The following is a 16,471-nucleotide window of genomic DNA, read 5'->3' as shown; positions in this document are numbered from 1 at the left end:
AAACAAGCTCAAATGTGACACATTTTGGTACATCAACTTAGCACAAGCCTAAAACAGAAATGGTAAAAGGTAAAAACCTCAAACCAAAGCCAAAACAACCTCTAGCATGTCTAGAAACAATGTGAAAAATTTCACATTCATATGATAAACAACCATCATTTCACAAACAAATGAAAATCATGACTATTCAAAAATGCACAAATGGCAATCCAGCAAGAAAAATCCCAATCAGATCATAAATGATTCCAAAACTTCCACAAAAAATCATGAGCATTCACAACATTTATATCAAGCATCATACAAAAAATCATGGCAATTGGAATTCATTTGATAGGGTAAACACATAGCACAAGATGAACATCACAAGGTGTGACACAAATTGTCACACCTAACTTAGAAAAATCATAACTCAGCAATGGCAATTGATAAAAATGCAAACTCAACACCAAAATGTCCAGTAAGATGTCTAGTTTCACCATGTAAAATTTCATGAGCATTGGATGAAAATTGTGAATTTTTAAAGTGAGAAAAAAAATGAAAAAAACATGAAGGAGCAAGTATGAACATGTGGAAGAACAATTGAAATGAAACATTGGAAATAGCATGGACGAGATTCGAACACGGTGCACTTTCAAATGAGGCCTTTGGCGCGCTGCATGGGGATTTCCATGCAGCCAATAGGAACGTAGCGCTAATGAGACCTAAGGCCACGCTTTGAATTGAAAAAAAAAACGTTGCCTTAGACTTGTGTTCTTCTTCTTCATGCGCGCACGGTTATGAACAGTAAGCATCAAGAATAATCATGAACATTTTTTCCAGTTTTTTAAATTGAACATATGTACATGTAGATCTTTCATAGTACATCAATAATCAATCAACAACTAAGCTTAAAACATCAAGAATCATGAGAATCGATCCAAACAAGAATCATGCACCAAACTTCAAATCAACATAACTTGCTCAATAATGCACGGTTTTCAGTGGTTCAAAGCTCAACATGCTCACACAAACGAGATCTACAAGTCTAGCACAACAATTTTAAGAAAAGAGAGACTCGAAATTTTGACCTCTTGATGAGCAGCCTTCGATTCGTGTGGTTTCAGGCCGTGCAATGCTTAGATCTTCCTCCAGCAAGCTTGTGGAGTTGATTGGAAGAGGTCTTGATGTTCAATTGGCCTTGATTCAACAGAATTCGAAATTCACCATTGATGAACAAGCTTCATGTATGCTTCCAAACTGCACGAATTGGCTTGGTTCCTGCTTCAATCTTGATCCATAATGATGCTAGATGATGAATTGATCAAGAAAAATGCATGAGATGTGAAGAAATTTGGAGAAAAAATGAGAGAGAATTTTGAGAGACCTTGAGAATTTCTAGATCTAGAATTGGAAAATGTGAAAATTCTGTTATGATTTGTGTTATATATGCTTCACTAATCATGATTAATTAACCTCTAATCAAATGCTAATGAAAAATGGTTAATTTGGAGGTGTTTTGCAAAAAATATTTTTTCACCTTATGCATGGCATGGCATGTGAATAGTGCACGTTTTTGCAATGTATTTTCACTCAAAATGATATTTTAAGGCCAATGGAAGCAATGCCATGTTCAAAAAATGCACATATTTCAAATTCTATTTTTCTCTCCAAAAATGCATTGAATTTTCAAATATTTATGTGGATGGAATGCATGCCATGTAATGCCAATTTTGGAAACTAGAGGTCAAAACAAGAATGTTGCAAAAAGAGCCACTTCATTTGGCCTTATGGTTTGAAAGTTATGCTCCTTTGAAGTTCAATGTTCATTTGACCAAGATTGATCCATATCTCTTCAACCATACATGAGAAATTCATGATCTTGGACTTTTTGGAAATGGGAGAACAAGATCTACAACTTTCATGTACAACAAAATTTCATTTGAAGCTTTCTTGATGATGTAATCTTGAGGAGAAAACCTTTCCATTTTTGGCAATTTCAAATTACAAGTCACTTTCTATTTTTGGAAAGTTTTGTCCCGACTTTATTTTCTTCAATGTTGATGTTTGAAATGACAAATGAGACTTGTTTGAACATGAATGAAGTATTTCTAACCACTTCCCACCTCCAAATCCAACAGTTGACTTTTGGTTGACTTTTTGTAGTTGATAGATGACTTGGCCATGCACAGATGAATTTGAGCCTCAATCTCCTGATGAAATGGCTCCAAAATGAAACCCTAGCTTATACAAGCTCAATAAAACCATGTGATGATCCCCATCTCAATGAAGACCTCATCTCCTTGAAAATCCCTGACTGACACAATGCAACTGATTAGGGTTGACCAGAGGTCAAAACCCTAATCCCAAGGAACTGATCAGGAATAATGAACCTCTTGGTGATGATAAGACCATGATGATGGTGATGTACCACTTCAACCAAGATAATTCCCAATCTCCTTGAGGAACCAAGAACCCTAATTGAAGCACAAACCTTCAGATGATTAGTGATCAATTCATGAGACCCTCAGGCTTGCATCTTTTAACCTCTTTATCTTTTGAGCAAGACTTAGGAGGATGACTTGCTTATTGCTTCCACATGATATGCAAAGATGTAATGCCTAATGTCCTAAAAAATGAAATGCAATATGCTAAGTGATCGCGACTTTATGAGTCTATTTTGGGGTACAAATTGCAAGTGCACAGTTCTATCGCGTAGTTTTAAAAGATATCGATCCCACAGGGACTTATGAATCGATATACCGTTATCTAAGGTTACTTCATAAAGCTAAGGCGGATGAAACTTTGATTGTTCGGGGAAAAAGTTAAAACTAAAATAAGATCTAGATTAAATATCAATAAAGCGGATATCGGTATGTAGTTCGTCGTAATTAGGGAATCAAATCTTCGTTGGTTTCTTGGTTTTTTAAAATAAATCTTTTCAGTAAATACTATTGATTAAAAGTCTTTTCTCAAACTCTCGCTCTGTTGAATAGACTATGACCTTATATTAACGCAGCTGTCACTTATTGGTTAAGTCCAAAATCACTTTTTGAAAACAATAGAATCTATAGAAACTCTTTTTAAGAAAACACTAATCGTTTAAACACCCCCGTCTCAAACTCTCGCTCTGTTGACTTAGATTATATAATTAAATTCAAATGCTTAACTCTCGTCCTCACATTTAACTTTTAAAAATACTTTTTGAAAAAGATTAGAATTTAATTAACTCTAAAAATTGCTTTCGCCCTGATTTAGAATTAATGCTCAATTTACTATGTCCAGTTAAAACCTCAAACTCTCGCTCTATTGATTTTAACTTCTTTATGTCTCTTACTTTCGTACAAAAACTTTGTTATTAAACCTGTAAATTGAGACCGTAAAAAGAGTGATTTTAATTTTAAACTTAATTAAACCAACTTAGTTTTGATTCCTTCATTCCGCTTATTTTACATACCGATACCTAAATAAATCAGCCAGACATGCTAAACAGACTTAAATAAATAACATGCATAAACAGATTCATCACAGGCAAGCAGCAAAAATTAATAATAAAAACAAGCATATATAAATTCAACAAATAAATAAAGAACCTGAATAATTAAATAGCAGTCTTGAACACTCCACCACAGACCGGTTGGATTTGTTCTTGAGTTCTTCAATCAGGCAGAAGAATAAAACGAAGGAATAAAAAAACTAGATTCTAACGTAAGGTTAGATCCGGTAAAAGGTACACAATAGTTTCCGGTGTAGAAACTATTGTGCGAAAAATTAATTAAGTGCTATAAAAGGAAATAGAATTGCAAAAGAAACAATCTAAAAATTATAAAAGAAATACTATAAGGAATATGCTTAAGCTGCTGGAAAAAGGAAAATGCAAAGAAAAACTAAAACTGGAAAACTGTCTGGAAAGCGTGGAACCCTGGAAGGGTTTGCAAAGCTGGCATTTATATTGGCACTTTCCGTAACGGTCTTCAGAAGCAGTCCGCGTCAAAGGGTCTTCACGTAACGGAGGTATAGGCGTGGAAATAGGATTCAGCGTACAAATAGGACTCAACGTCTCTGAAGGCAAAAAATGTAGGGGAATGGTGTGACGGACGTCACACCATGTGTGACGCTCGTCACACCATGTGTGACGCTCGTCACAGGCATGTATACAGCGTGCCGCCCGTCACAGCCTCTGTGACGCTCGTCACAGGCACAACGCCAGTGCCTTCTTTGGGCTGGGCTTGGCTTTTGCTATTTGTTTCCAAAAACTTCTTTTAACACCTCCTTTTCTTCCTTTTTTTACTTTTGCTACAAATAGATACCTGAGATAAATAGAAAGGAAATACCGCGTAATATCTGATAAAATGAAATAAATTAAAGTAAATAATAATATATTTTAATTGAATTAAGTCCTAAAATGTGATATAATTTCATGTTATCACTAAGCTAGTCCCAAGAGAGGAGGGCAAATTTTGAGGTGTTACACAGATCTCTGATAATGATCAAAACCTTTGATACAGATCCACGGGGCAATCACGAACGTTGAACGATGACAACGTCTCTACTCAGTCCACACGAACGGATTCCTTCAATCGCAGTGCTAGCTATTATGAATGAAGGCTTTGAGTGAGAGAGATACGAAATTCCAACTCTTCAGTTGTGTTTTCTGTCTCAGTGAGTTACAATGCTTCTACCCAAGGGGTTCTATTTATAGAACCACTTGTGTGGGCTTCAAGCCAAAAAGCCCACTTAAGTGCATTTTGGCCCATGTCTCATAATATGCCAAAATCACTTAAGTATTTAGTACCTTACCATATTTCGTATTCTACTTAAGTACACCGTACCTTACGATGTTCCTTAATTATTCTATCTCTCATCAATCCGTCCTTTGTGTGTGACCCTATAGGTTTTCGCGACGTTGACAATTATATTAAATCATGCATTTAACATAATAAATAGTGAGCGGTATCTAGCAACACATCACTGCTACCCAAGTCACGAAAATGTCATGTGATCTGACAAAACCTCCTCTGATAATAATTATGTGTATAATTACCCCTTTGCCCTTACGTCTATATTGAACACAAGGTATAGACCGTGTCACCCTTGTCCAGTTCAATATTGGGCCCATAGACATTTATCCTGTTATGCAGGATTGGCAAATTCCATCTAGGACACTCATGTCCCTCAGCATGCTTCGTGGAGTACCCATCAACTGTCTTTATGGTTATCCAGTTACGGACAACGTTGGATCAGCAATAAAGCACTCGACTCTACATCTAGGATCCATAGTGGTTTCAGGTCGAAGAGTGGTATACACTATTATCACCATGAGAATAACTTATGACACTTTGCATAACTTTCTATATAGTATTCTCATAGCGGGTCAATCCGGTATAAATATTACTCCTAATATTCATACCTATGTTTAAGACTTGATAACTCTTTATCCATGATCCATGAGATGTGATCATCAGTCTACAAACATAATAGTCTTAATGCTTTAATGTTATCCCACTTCACATTAAAGCTCGACTACGGATACTTTAAGAACAGTGCCCTTATGTTTAATGTGTTCTCATGATTAAGTCACACTTAATACATTAAACGGACTATCTATTCTAGGGACTTTATTAATCAACCATAATAAAGAAAATGCCTTTTATTATTAATAAATAATTCGATACAAGTACCAAAAGTATTGGCCTTTAGGGCTTACACCAACAGTTCAAGCCCATTATCACATGGTTCAGTTTCCAGGAGGTGCATATCCAAAAACGGGGTGAGAAGCATCAAAATGCAGTGTGGGCTTCGTTAAGCCCATCAACATTTGGCACAAGGTTCATGGGGGTGTACAATAAGTAGCAATGTATGAATCTGAATTTCAGTGGGCCTGGGGAAGTTAAGCCCAACCAAAGTCAGCCATGGCAAAAAATGACTTGTGTAAGTCAGCACCATTTGAAAATGCACGCGCCATCTTTTCTCACTCACAAACACTCAGCTCACCGGCCGACAGCCACAGACCACTGTGCCGGCGGCTGCCTCCGGCAACGGTGGTGACCTAAACCAAAATTCTAACCACCAACAGATGTGCAAGATCACACTGATGATGAAAATGGGACCGGTTTTGGGAATTGGTTGTTGAATCGGCCAAATCGAAGGAAGTTTGGGAAAAACCCTAAATCTCTAAGCTCAAATTAAATGGAATTTGGCATAAGTTGGTCTCTATCACCATAGGGCTTTCACTCCCTACCCTAGAGAGTACACTTTGGTACACTCAAAGCAAGAAAACATCACAGAAGGGAAACTGACTTACTGGAGAAGACGATCGGAAACTTTGGCAGGTGAGTTCTTGATCTTGATTTGCATGCTCCTTCTTCCTCTTTCTTCTTCTTCTTCTGAATTTGAGAATGATGAACAATGAAAATGCAGTGGTTAAGCTCAAGAAAAATTGAAGCTTCAATGGCTTTTTGAGAGAGAAATAGAGCTCTGGTGAGGGTGAATGAACAAATTACTGAGACTGTTTGCACAAAATTACACCAGGTTTTCAAGCTCCTTCAAATAAGAGTGGTGAATTGTTTAAATAGGGCTTAGGTTTGGAGTTGGGTCAGGATTGGGAGGAGGTTAAGAGTTAGTTGAGGATGGCTTGGAGTTAGTTAGGGATGACTCATTGAGTTGGCATCAAACTCAGTTAGTTAAGTTGGTTAATATTGGTTGATGAATGGATGAAGAAGCATTTTTGACTGGTTGTTGTAGGTGGCTTTTAAGTGGAATAGGTTTGTTGGTTTAAGTGGTAACCTGTTGAACAAGTGTTCTTCTTAATACCAACTTGGCCAATGGATCGAATTTTGTGAATGAGTTTGGTAAAGTGTTATGTGTGGGTTAGTGTTGTTATGCCTTGTTGTAAGCAGTGACCCCATGCTTTGCCATTTCATCCTTTTCATGCTTTAGCTTAGATATGCCTTGGCCTGGTTATGTTGGTTAACTGGTTTCTTGTGATGTATTCTACTGCAGGCTTAGCAAAGTTCACTTGGATGTAATGTTCCTGTGGTGTGCAGAGTGAGTTACATTGTCCAATTGGGTTAGCCCTTGGCATGCTGCAACAAGGGTGGATAAGGATGGTGCAAGCTATCAATGATGCTTGACAATCGAATTTTGCAGGTTGGCTGGATGCTGCACCTGAGGTACACTTGTTTCAGAGTTACAAGGCATTGCTATGATTTGCATTTCATGGTTTATCAGTCTGGCTAGTGCAGCAAGTGAATTAGTGGCTTAGCACATGGTTTTGACTATTTTGGTTAATGCATTAACTCATGTTATGTTATGTTATGTGTTGATGACAGGTTTTGGTGTTTTGAATTGATGCAGGTCAAGAAGGGCCATGTAGTAGACTGGTTTTTGCTTTGGTCCAAGGACATCTGCAAATCACTTCCAACCTCCTACTTCATGGCCTTGCAAACCTGTTATTGTTTTGACTAGATTGCCTGCAGGTCTAAGGCCAATGCTATGGATGTTCAACATGGTGACAAACCTTGCAAATCCACTGCCTTGGTGTGGTCTCATTTGGATTGTTGCAGCATGATTATTGATGTTGCATGTTGCAATGTCTGTTATGGCATTGATGCAGGTTTAGTGTAGAATGGTTTTTGTCATCAAGAGGAATGGACTTGAGCTGCTTTGGATCTCCACTCACACGTAATTCTGCAAGTTGTTATGGCACAGGGCTAGAACAAATGGAGTTTTTTGGATTGTGGGGGCTGTCATGGCTGAACCCTGTTAAGTGTTTTCCACCCTGGAATTTCTTTGTTGTTGTTATGACTTGCTATTGCTGTGCTTTGGCTCGATGATTAATTTGCATGACAATTGTATGTTGTCTTAGTATGATGATAGTTACAGGATGCTCATTATTTTGATGTTTGCTTGGTTGTGACCTGAACCATGACATTATCTAGGATAGTGTTTTGCACTACCTTGCCATGGTAAATGAGTCTGCTTGTCCTGAACACATGGCAGGCCTGCTGTCATACATTGACTGTATTATGTTATGACTGTTTCCTGATGAATTTGTGGCAATGTTCAGAAATGTGTAAGGCCCTTTTAGATGTTTTGTTGCAGGCTAGCATGGTGATGATGATATGGTGGTCTTGATGCAAGCCAAACGTTACAGCAAGCATAATAAAGGGAGAACAAGGCAAGGTAGAGTTCATTCTCTCCATTGTAGCTTGCATTTGGATTAAGAATTGGATGATGGATTCATTAGTGTTGCATTGCGCTGTATTAGGACCTGGCTTAGGGCAAACCAAGAGCAATATTTAATGAACCAACATGTCAAACAAGGCATGGTATGCATGAGGTTGAAACAAGACCATTTACTTGGAAATGAAGCAACCAAAAGAAAACACAACCAAACATGGAAATTGGATGTATAACCAAGGAAAAAGGCTAGGTTAGGTTTTGGATGATCAAAAAATGGGAAGGTTGACTTTGGTCAAAGTTGACCAAAAAGTCAACTATTGACCAAAGTCAACAATTGGTCAAAGTTCATTTTTTGTATTTTTCTTGTAAATGGACATTGAATGGATGATTATGGGTGAATTTAGGGCATTAGGGATTTGGGTTGACTTTGGTCAAAGTTGACAAAAAAAAGTCAACTGTTGACGAAAGTCAACAATTGGTCAAAAATGTCAAGTTTTGTATTTTCTTGTGTAGAATCACACGTAATGGTTTAAAATGACAAGGAATGGATTGAAACGGTTTGGCAAATGATTGGAAATTGGTTTCACAACTGGTTTATTTATGACTTGAATGTTTGACTTTTGAAAAGAAAATAACTTGACTGATAATGTATATGAACAAGGCCATGAAATGAGACCATAAGGTTAGGGTTTTGATATAACATCCATGAACCAATGGCATGACTAGCAAGTGGCTTGAAACACAAGAAGTTTGGTTGTTTGGGTGACCATGATTAAAGATGTGTCCACAGCCATATGAATAACACCAATGACTTTGGACCAAGACTAATGCTCAATGAAAGGTTAGATCAAGCATGTCGATAATGTGTGAAGATTTAGGGATCATGGATGCATAGTCAAGCCACCAAGTTCATCTGATTCACCATATCCTGATTAGGGCTTTGGAGACCAAGATAAGGCATGGGGAGGCTCCATAAGACCATGCTTTGAGGAATTAGGGCTTTGAAGGCCCTAGATTGTCTGGTCACACCTTTGCTGAAATCAAACCTTCACCACCATCATTAGGGTTTCACATCCCTCATGCCGATGATATGATTAGACCATGCCTTTGAGCTTTGATATCCATATAAACCCTAGCTTTATAAGCCCAAGTTTCTTCTGAATCCATGATGAATGATGCATGTGGATGAATTATGAATGTATGCAAGTGATCTCCTGATCAAGTGATTGGATGAATAAGTAAGAAAGGGGAGAGCAAGTTTAGGGGTACAACAGCTGCCCATATTTAATCTTCTTGAACCTGAATACAAGAATTGCGGGAGCTTTTCGGGTATTCGAGGTGGAACGTGATTAAATACCGACGTGCCCAAAATTTTCCTGAACAGGTGGTTGAAGTTATTCCCGGGTTTTGGGTGTTCACACCAGATATTATAGGGAAGATGTTGTATGTGGTGCATGATGTATGCTTATTTTTTTATGATGCATGCTTGTTTGCTTATTTGTCATTTGTGGGGATGAGTTTTTTTTATTGTGAAGGGAACTCTGACTAGTCATCGAAGATTGGAAGATAATTGCTGTGAAACTTAGGTGATGCCAACATTGCTGTCGAGGAATCGTCTGCCTGTTAAGGAACACTGGAATGCTGGAACCAATGTGGCATCCCAACTGATGGATGTCACAGGTATCCAAGAAGCCCATTTTTTAGTCACCGATCATCTTTCAAGTTTATCGGGTTTCAACAGTAATGCAAAATGTTTCTCTTTAGTATAGCTTTTTATTATTCCCCGAAATTTTAAAGCATTATGTGAGTAAGACAAGTTAATCATTTCGCATACAAAACATAGAAGGAGAAGTTTGCTGAAATAACTGAATTTTATTGATATGAAATTGTACATATGATGAGTACAAGGATGCAGACACCCTTAATGAGGATGTTGCAAAATTGAAAAAATAATTGAAATGGCAATGGGAAATATTTTTGTACATTTTTCTCCATTGATTACAACATTGGCCTTATTCTACCATAGAATATAAATCCCAAGACCTTGCTTCGGCTGACGGTGATTGGATCGGTCCTTGACCCTCTGATATCTAGCTTGTAGCGTGAGGCTCAAGGGTCATAGTCAATGCCTTTATCCCTAACTTATGCCTGGACATTTCAATTATTTTCATCCACCAGGATGCTCCTTTTTGCCTAAGCCGTCCATTCGGGTTTTCGACTCAGCGAGCTTCACATGTGTTCCCTAACTTTTGCATGGGCAATTCATTTTATTTTATTTTGTCCATCGGGATAGCCATTTTTGCCTAGATCAACCTTGCGGAGATTAATCTAGCGGGCTTTCATCATTTATTTTTAGGCATAATATTTTTTTACTATGTCTGGATTCACTGGCGAGGGCAAGTATTCCCCATCCATTGTCATGAGGATTAGAGAACCACCTGAGAAGGCCTTTTTAACAATAAAAGGTCCCTCATAGTTGGGAGTCCATTTGCCTCGCGGGTCTGAGTAAATGGCAGAATACCTTTTGAGCATGAGTTCTCCAGCGCGCTGCTCACGAGGAAGAACCTTCTTGTCAAAAGCTCGTTTGAGACGTCTTTGGTATAGATGATCATGGCAGACGACCGTCAAACGCTTCTCTTCGATCAGATTCAGCTGGTCATACCGTGATTGAACCCATTCAGCTTCATTAAGATCAACTTTCATGATGACTCTGAGTGAAGGTATCTCAACTTCAATTGGTAGGACAACTTCCATCCCATATATCAATGAGTATGGAGTTTCCCCAGTGGATGTGCGGACTGAGGTTCTGTAACTGTGTCGAGCAAAGGGTAACATCTCATGCTAATCCTTGTATGTCTTGACCATCTTCTGGACGATTCTCTTGATATTCTTGTTAGCTGCTTCTTCGACGCCGTTCATCTTGGGCCGATATGGTGAAGAGTTGTGGTGCTCGATCTTAAATTCTTTACACAACTCCCTCATCATTGTGTTTTTGAGGTTACTAGCATTATCAGTGATGATCTTGCTAGGTATCCCATAACGGAAGATTATCTCTTTCTTGATAAATTGGGTAACCACTTATCGAGTGACATTAGCATATGAAGCAGCTTCGACCCATTTCGTGAAGTAATCGATATCGACTAGGATGAATGGATGTCCATTGGAAGCTTTGGGCTCTATCATCCCAATCATATCGATGCCCCACATAGAAAAAGGCCATGGAGAAGTCAGAACATTCAATGGAGTCGGTGGCACAAAGATCTTGTCACCATATATCTGGCACTTATGGCATCTTCTCATAATTGTAGCAATCAACCTCCATTTTTTTTCCAATAATAACCAGCCCAAAGGATCTTCTTGGCCATAGCAGGACCCTTTGCATGTACACCCTCGCAGCCTTCATGTATGGACTTTATGATTGTACTAGCTTCGTGTCTATCCACGCATCTGAGTAGTACATAATCATAATTCCTCTTGTATAGTACATCATCGTTTAGGAAGAACTTGGAAGAGAGTCTTCTCAGAGATTTCTTATCGGTAATGGATATACCCTCGGGATATTGCTGTTTCTCCAGAAATGTTTTTATGTTGTGAAACCAAGGCTTATCGTCAGGATCAGCCTCAATTGCTAGACAATGTGCTAGTTCATCCAAGTGGTCAATCTGGATGGATGGTGCTTCATTCTTCCATTTGACTTTGAATATAGATGCCAACGTGGCTAGAGCGTCCGCTAAATGATTTTCCTCCCTAGCAATGTGATGAAAAGATATTTCATCGAAATAGGGTATCGGTTTTCTGATATGCTCTTTATAGGGTATCAACTTGCTATCCCGATTCTCCCAATCACCTTTCACTTGACTGATTACCAGAGCTGAATCACCGGATACCTCAAGAATCTTGATCCTCAAGTCGATTGCTGCCTCTAAATCATAGATACATGCTTCATATTCTGCCATGTTGTTGGTGCAGTTGAAACATAATCTAGCAGTAAACGGAAGGTGGAAACCAGTTGGAGAAGTGATAACAACACCTATACCATGGCCTCGAGCATTGGAAGCACCGTCGAACACGAGCGTCCATCGTGATCCTGGTTCGGGGCCTTCCTTAGGGCTTACCTCAAAGCCTGTCATAGTGAAGTCTATGATAAACATGATGTCCTCATCTGGAAAGTCAAACCTCAACGGTTGATAACCTTCGACAGGCAGGTGAGCAAGGTAGTCAGACAGAACACTCCCTTTTATTGCTTTCTGGGTCACATACTGTATATCATACTCGGTTAACAATATTTGCCACCGGGCAATTCTACCAGTAACAACAGGCTTTTCGAAGATATACTTTATTGGATCCATCTTGGAGATCAATAAAGTAGTGTGACAAATCATATATTGCCTCATGCGTCGAGCAACCCAAGTCAAAGTACAACAAGTTTTCTCCAAAAGTGAGTATCGAGTCTCACATTCAGTGAATTTCTTGCTGAGATAGTAGATATCATGTTCTATCTTGCCTGTGTCGTCGTGTTGACCCAAAATGCAACCCATGGATTCATCAAGTACCGTGAGGTACATAATGAGGGGCCTACCAGGAACCAGTGGTATCAATATTGGTGGTTCTTGCAAGTACTTTTTTATTATATCGAATGCCGCTTGGCAATCGTTGTTCCACACAATCGATTGTTTTTTTCTCAGCAATTTGAATATCAGTTCGCAGGTAGCCGTCAAGTGAGATTTGAATCTGGAGATGTAATAAGTCGCCCAAGGAAGCCTCAGACTTCTTTTTCTGTTCGGGGAGCTGGCATTTCTTGGATGGCTCGAACTTTGTCGGGATCAACCTTAATACCTTTCTGACTGACTATGAAACCCAAGAGTTTACCGGATCGGACCCTAAAAGTACATTTAGCCAGATTCAGGCACAATTTAAACTTTCGGAGTCTGACAAACAATTTCCTCACGTTCACCAAGTGATCTTCTTTAGTCCTGGATTTGGCAATCATGTCGTCCCCATAAACCTCAATCTCTTCATGAATCATGTCGTGGAAAAGGTTTACCATGGCGCGTTGATATGTTGCCCCTGCATTTTTCAGGCCGAACGGCATGACTTTGTAGCAGTAAGTTCCCCAAGGCGTGATAAAAGTTGTCTTCTCCATATCGTCTGGTGACACCTTTATCTGATTGTACCCGGAGAACCCATCCATGGAACAAAAGACGAAAAATTGAGTTGTGTTGTCAACCAAAACATCAATATGAAGCAAAGGTAAGTCATCCTTTGGACTCGCTTTATTGAGGTCTCGACAGTCCACACACATTCTGACTTTACCATCTTTTTTCGGAACTAGAACGATATTAGCAACCCACTGCAGATATTCAGAAATGGCTAAGAAGCCAGCGCCTAGCTGTTTCTTAACTTCTTCCTTGATCTTGAGTGTCATATCGGGTATGGTCCTTCTGCGCTTCTGTTTGACTGGAGGACATTCAAGCTTGAGTGGTAAGTGATGTTCAACAATGCTGGTGTCTAATCCTGGCATATCTTGATACGAACAAGCGAAGATGTCAACATATTCACGCAACAAGTCTACCAACTCGGAGTGTACATGCTCGGCAAGAGATGCCCCAACTTTTACCTCTTTTTTGTCAGTTTCAGAACCCAAGTTAATGACATCCACTGGTTCTTTGTATGGCTAAATCTCTTTTTCTTCGTGCTCAAGGAGTCGTGCTAGCTCAGCCGGTAATTCACAATCTTCCTCACTGTCGTCTTCAGCTTGGTTGATTGGAAATCCAGGTTTACAGTTGATTTTAGCCATATTGTAATCAATGATTTTATTTTCTCTGCATATGATGAGCTTATTTTAGTATGCTTTTTGAGAAAAGTGGGAAAAGAAAAAAAAATCTTTTGCCATTTCATTGTTTTTAGTGAAAAAGGAAAATAACTGAAAGAAAGGGGAACATAAGTTTTACATGCAAAAAGTAATTTTTATTTATTCACATAATAATTTTATACATGGGGGCCCTTACAAGATATCCTCTCGTCTCGGGCGAGGATGAGGGATGGAGAAAACAAAATGCATTACGTTTTTTCCGAGTACACCATGGGAATCACGAGGGTCGTTCAATTGGGAAGCTTGAATCCTGGAGGACATTTGCGAACAAGGCTGGGTGCCCCTAGCTTGCTACCACTGGACTCCCCAATAACTGCCACGGTATGCTCATTTTGATAGTCGGCGCTGCTAAACTTGACCGGGTTGAATTTCTTTTTCTTCAGGCTCACCTTGCGTGTTGCTGGATGGTAACCGATACCAAACCCGTCACGCTTTTCTACCATATTGACGACCTTACCCAACCGGGAAGCGGGCCTTTATCCAATGTCTGTTTGGCACTCTTTGTTGAGGATAGGATGGTAGTGGATGATTGGTTGTTGTTGGCTGTAGCGGAACTGACATCTTCAAACTCTAAACAGTGGAGCGAAACTTCGATGGTTCCTTCATCTGTTTCAACATATCTGAAGGAGGAGAGTTCTCTGACCAACAAATCTTTTTCACCACACACAACCACTAGCTTGTCATCTATCAAGTATTTCATCCTCTGGTGCAATGTAGAAGTGACTGCCCCAGCGGCATGAATCCATGGTCTGCCCAACAAACAGCTGTAAGCAGGGTTGATGTCCATGACTTAGAATGTGATGCTGAACTGGTGGGGTCTAACACAGATAGACAAATCAACCTCCCTAATTACCTAACTTCGGGAACCGTCGAAAGCACTAACTATCAATGCACTGGTCCTCATCTCGGGGCCCTCAAACTGTAATTGGCTTAATGTAGATTTTGGCAGTACATTAAGCGAAGATCCAGTATCAACGAGGACTCGGGATAAGAGAGAGTCGGTACATGTGATCGAAATATGTAGTGCTTTTTGTGTGCATTTTCCTTTTTGAGGTAGCTCTACTTCATTAAATCCCAGATACCTACTGGCAGTGATATTGGCAACCACGTCATCAAATTGATCGACCGTGATATCTTGCATCACGTGAGCGACATTTAGAACTTTCAGCAATCCTTTGCGATGAGCCTCAGAACTCAATAGCAAAGATAAAATTGATATTTTGGAGGGCGTTTATTCAACTGGTCAACAGTCTTGAAGTCACTTTTCTTGATCAATTTGAGGAATTATTGGCTTTCCTCAAAGGTGATACTCTTCTTGTGATCCTCAATCTGTTCTTTCTCAACCATCGGCCCTTTACCCTTAGATGCTTTAGATTCGACAGCTTTATGGTTAATAACCCTCGTCAACACCGGAGCATTCGTCACGGTCGGAGTGGAAGGTACGGTTGCCCCTGCCTGTGGAGTCGGAGTAGGAATAACCTTCTCCTTAGGCGGGATAACTGTGGGTGCTGAAGACACCCTGTGAGTGTATTTAAGAGCGAATACACGACCACTTCGAGTCATGCCTCCCGTTCCAGCAATGTTGGCGATTTCTATGTCAGGAATGTGGATTTCTTTTCCTCCCAAATACGATGTAGTATCATAATTCTAAGGCACTCCTTTGGTATTCTGATATGGAAACGGAATGGGAACACGGAAGTGAATTGGCTGAATCCTCTTGGGAGGAGCTTCAACCCTCTTTTTTTTGTACACAATGGTTATTGGTTCAATTACTGCCACCGCTTCTGTTGTCTGAGACTTGGAGAATTATATTAACCCTTGATCCATCAGCTCTTGCACATAAACCCTCAACTGGTCGCAATTATCCGAATCAAACTTGCATACTATGCAATCATCGTGTACCCCTTCAAGAAACCCAAATTGTTCAAGCTTCTGTAATACAACGGACATCAGAGTCTTTGTAAGACCCCAATTTTGACCCTAAGATGCCTCATGTTATCTCATCATATTCATTAGCATTGGGATCATACCTTGACATCCTTCTTACCCCTCTTTCATTGGGTTTGTTTTGGGAGAGATCACCAAGCACCATGTGATTGTATCATACTTATTATTATTTTATCATCTTTACTAACTAAAATACCAAAAATATGTCTTTGTATTTATCTAACTCTTTTGTAGGGAGGGCACATGATCACCTTTGATCTATCAAGTTCACATCTAGGGTTTAAAACCCTTATTGCTAAAAGCTCAACCAAGAAATGATCCATAATGGTTCTAGGAATCATATATGATTCCCCGTGATCTTTACATGTTATTTTGATCAAGAATTCTTCAAGAGTTTGAAGTTGGTTTGCCTTGGAAACCCTAGTTCATCTGGGTATCATAAGTAACTTCTTCAACAAGCTTCTTCACCCATTGATCAAATACTTCAAGGGA

General features: G+C 39.4%; 1 protein-coding gene across 1 annotated transcript in view; it reads right to left on the bottom strand.

Annotated features, from left to right (window-relative positions):
- LOC127093396 (uncharacterized) overlaps positions 1–12,509 on the bottom strand; it is an 80,150-nt gene extending 67,641 nt beyond the window's left edge. The window contains exon 1 of the mRNA XM_051032329.1: positions 11,619–12,509. Coding sequence (XP_050888286.1) covers positions 11,619–12,509 — 891 coding nt within the window. The remainder of the gene's footprint in view (positions 1–11,618) is intronic.
- Positions 12,510–16,471: the final 3,962 nt, after the last annotated feature.

Source organism: Lathyrus oleraceus, chromosome 1 (assembly GCF_024323335.1).
Source record: "Lathyrus oleraceus cultivar Zhongwan6 chromosome 1, CAAS_Psat_ZW6_1.0, whole genome shotgun sequence".
NCBI classification, from domain to species: domain Eukaryota; kingdom Viridiplantae; phylum Streptophyta; class Magnoliopsida; order Fabales; family Fabaceae; genus Lathyrus; species Lathyrus oleraceus.
Note: the sequence above shows the minus strand (reverse complement) of the source record. Positions and strands in the feature narration are given on the sequence as shown.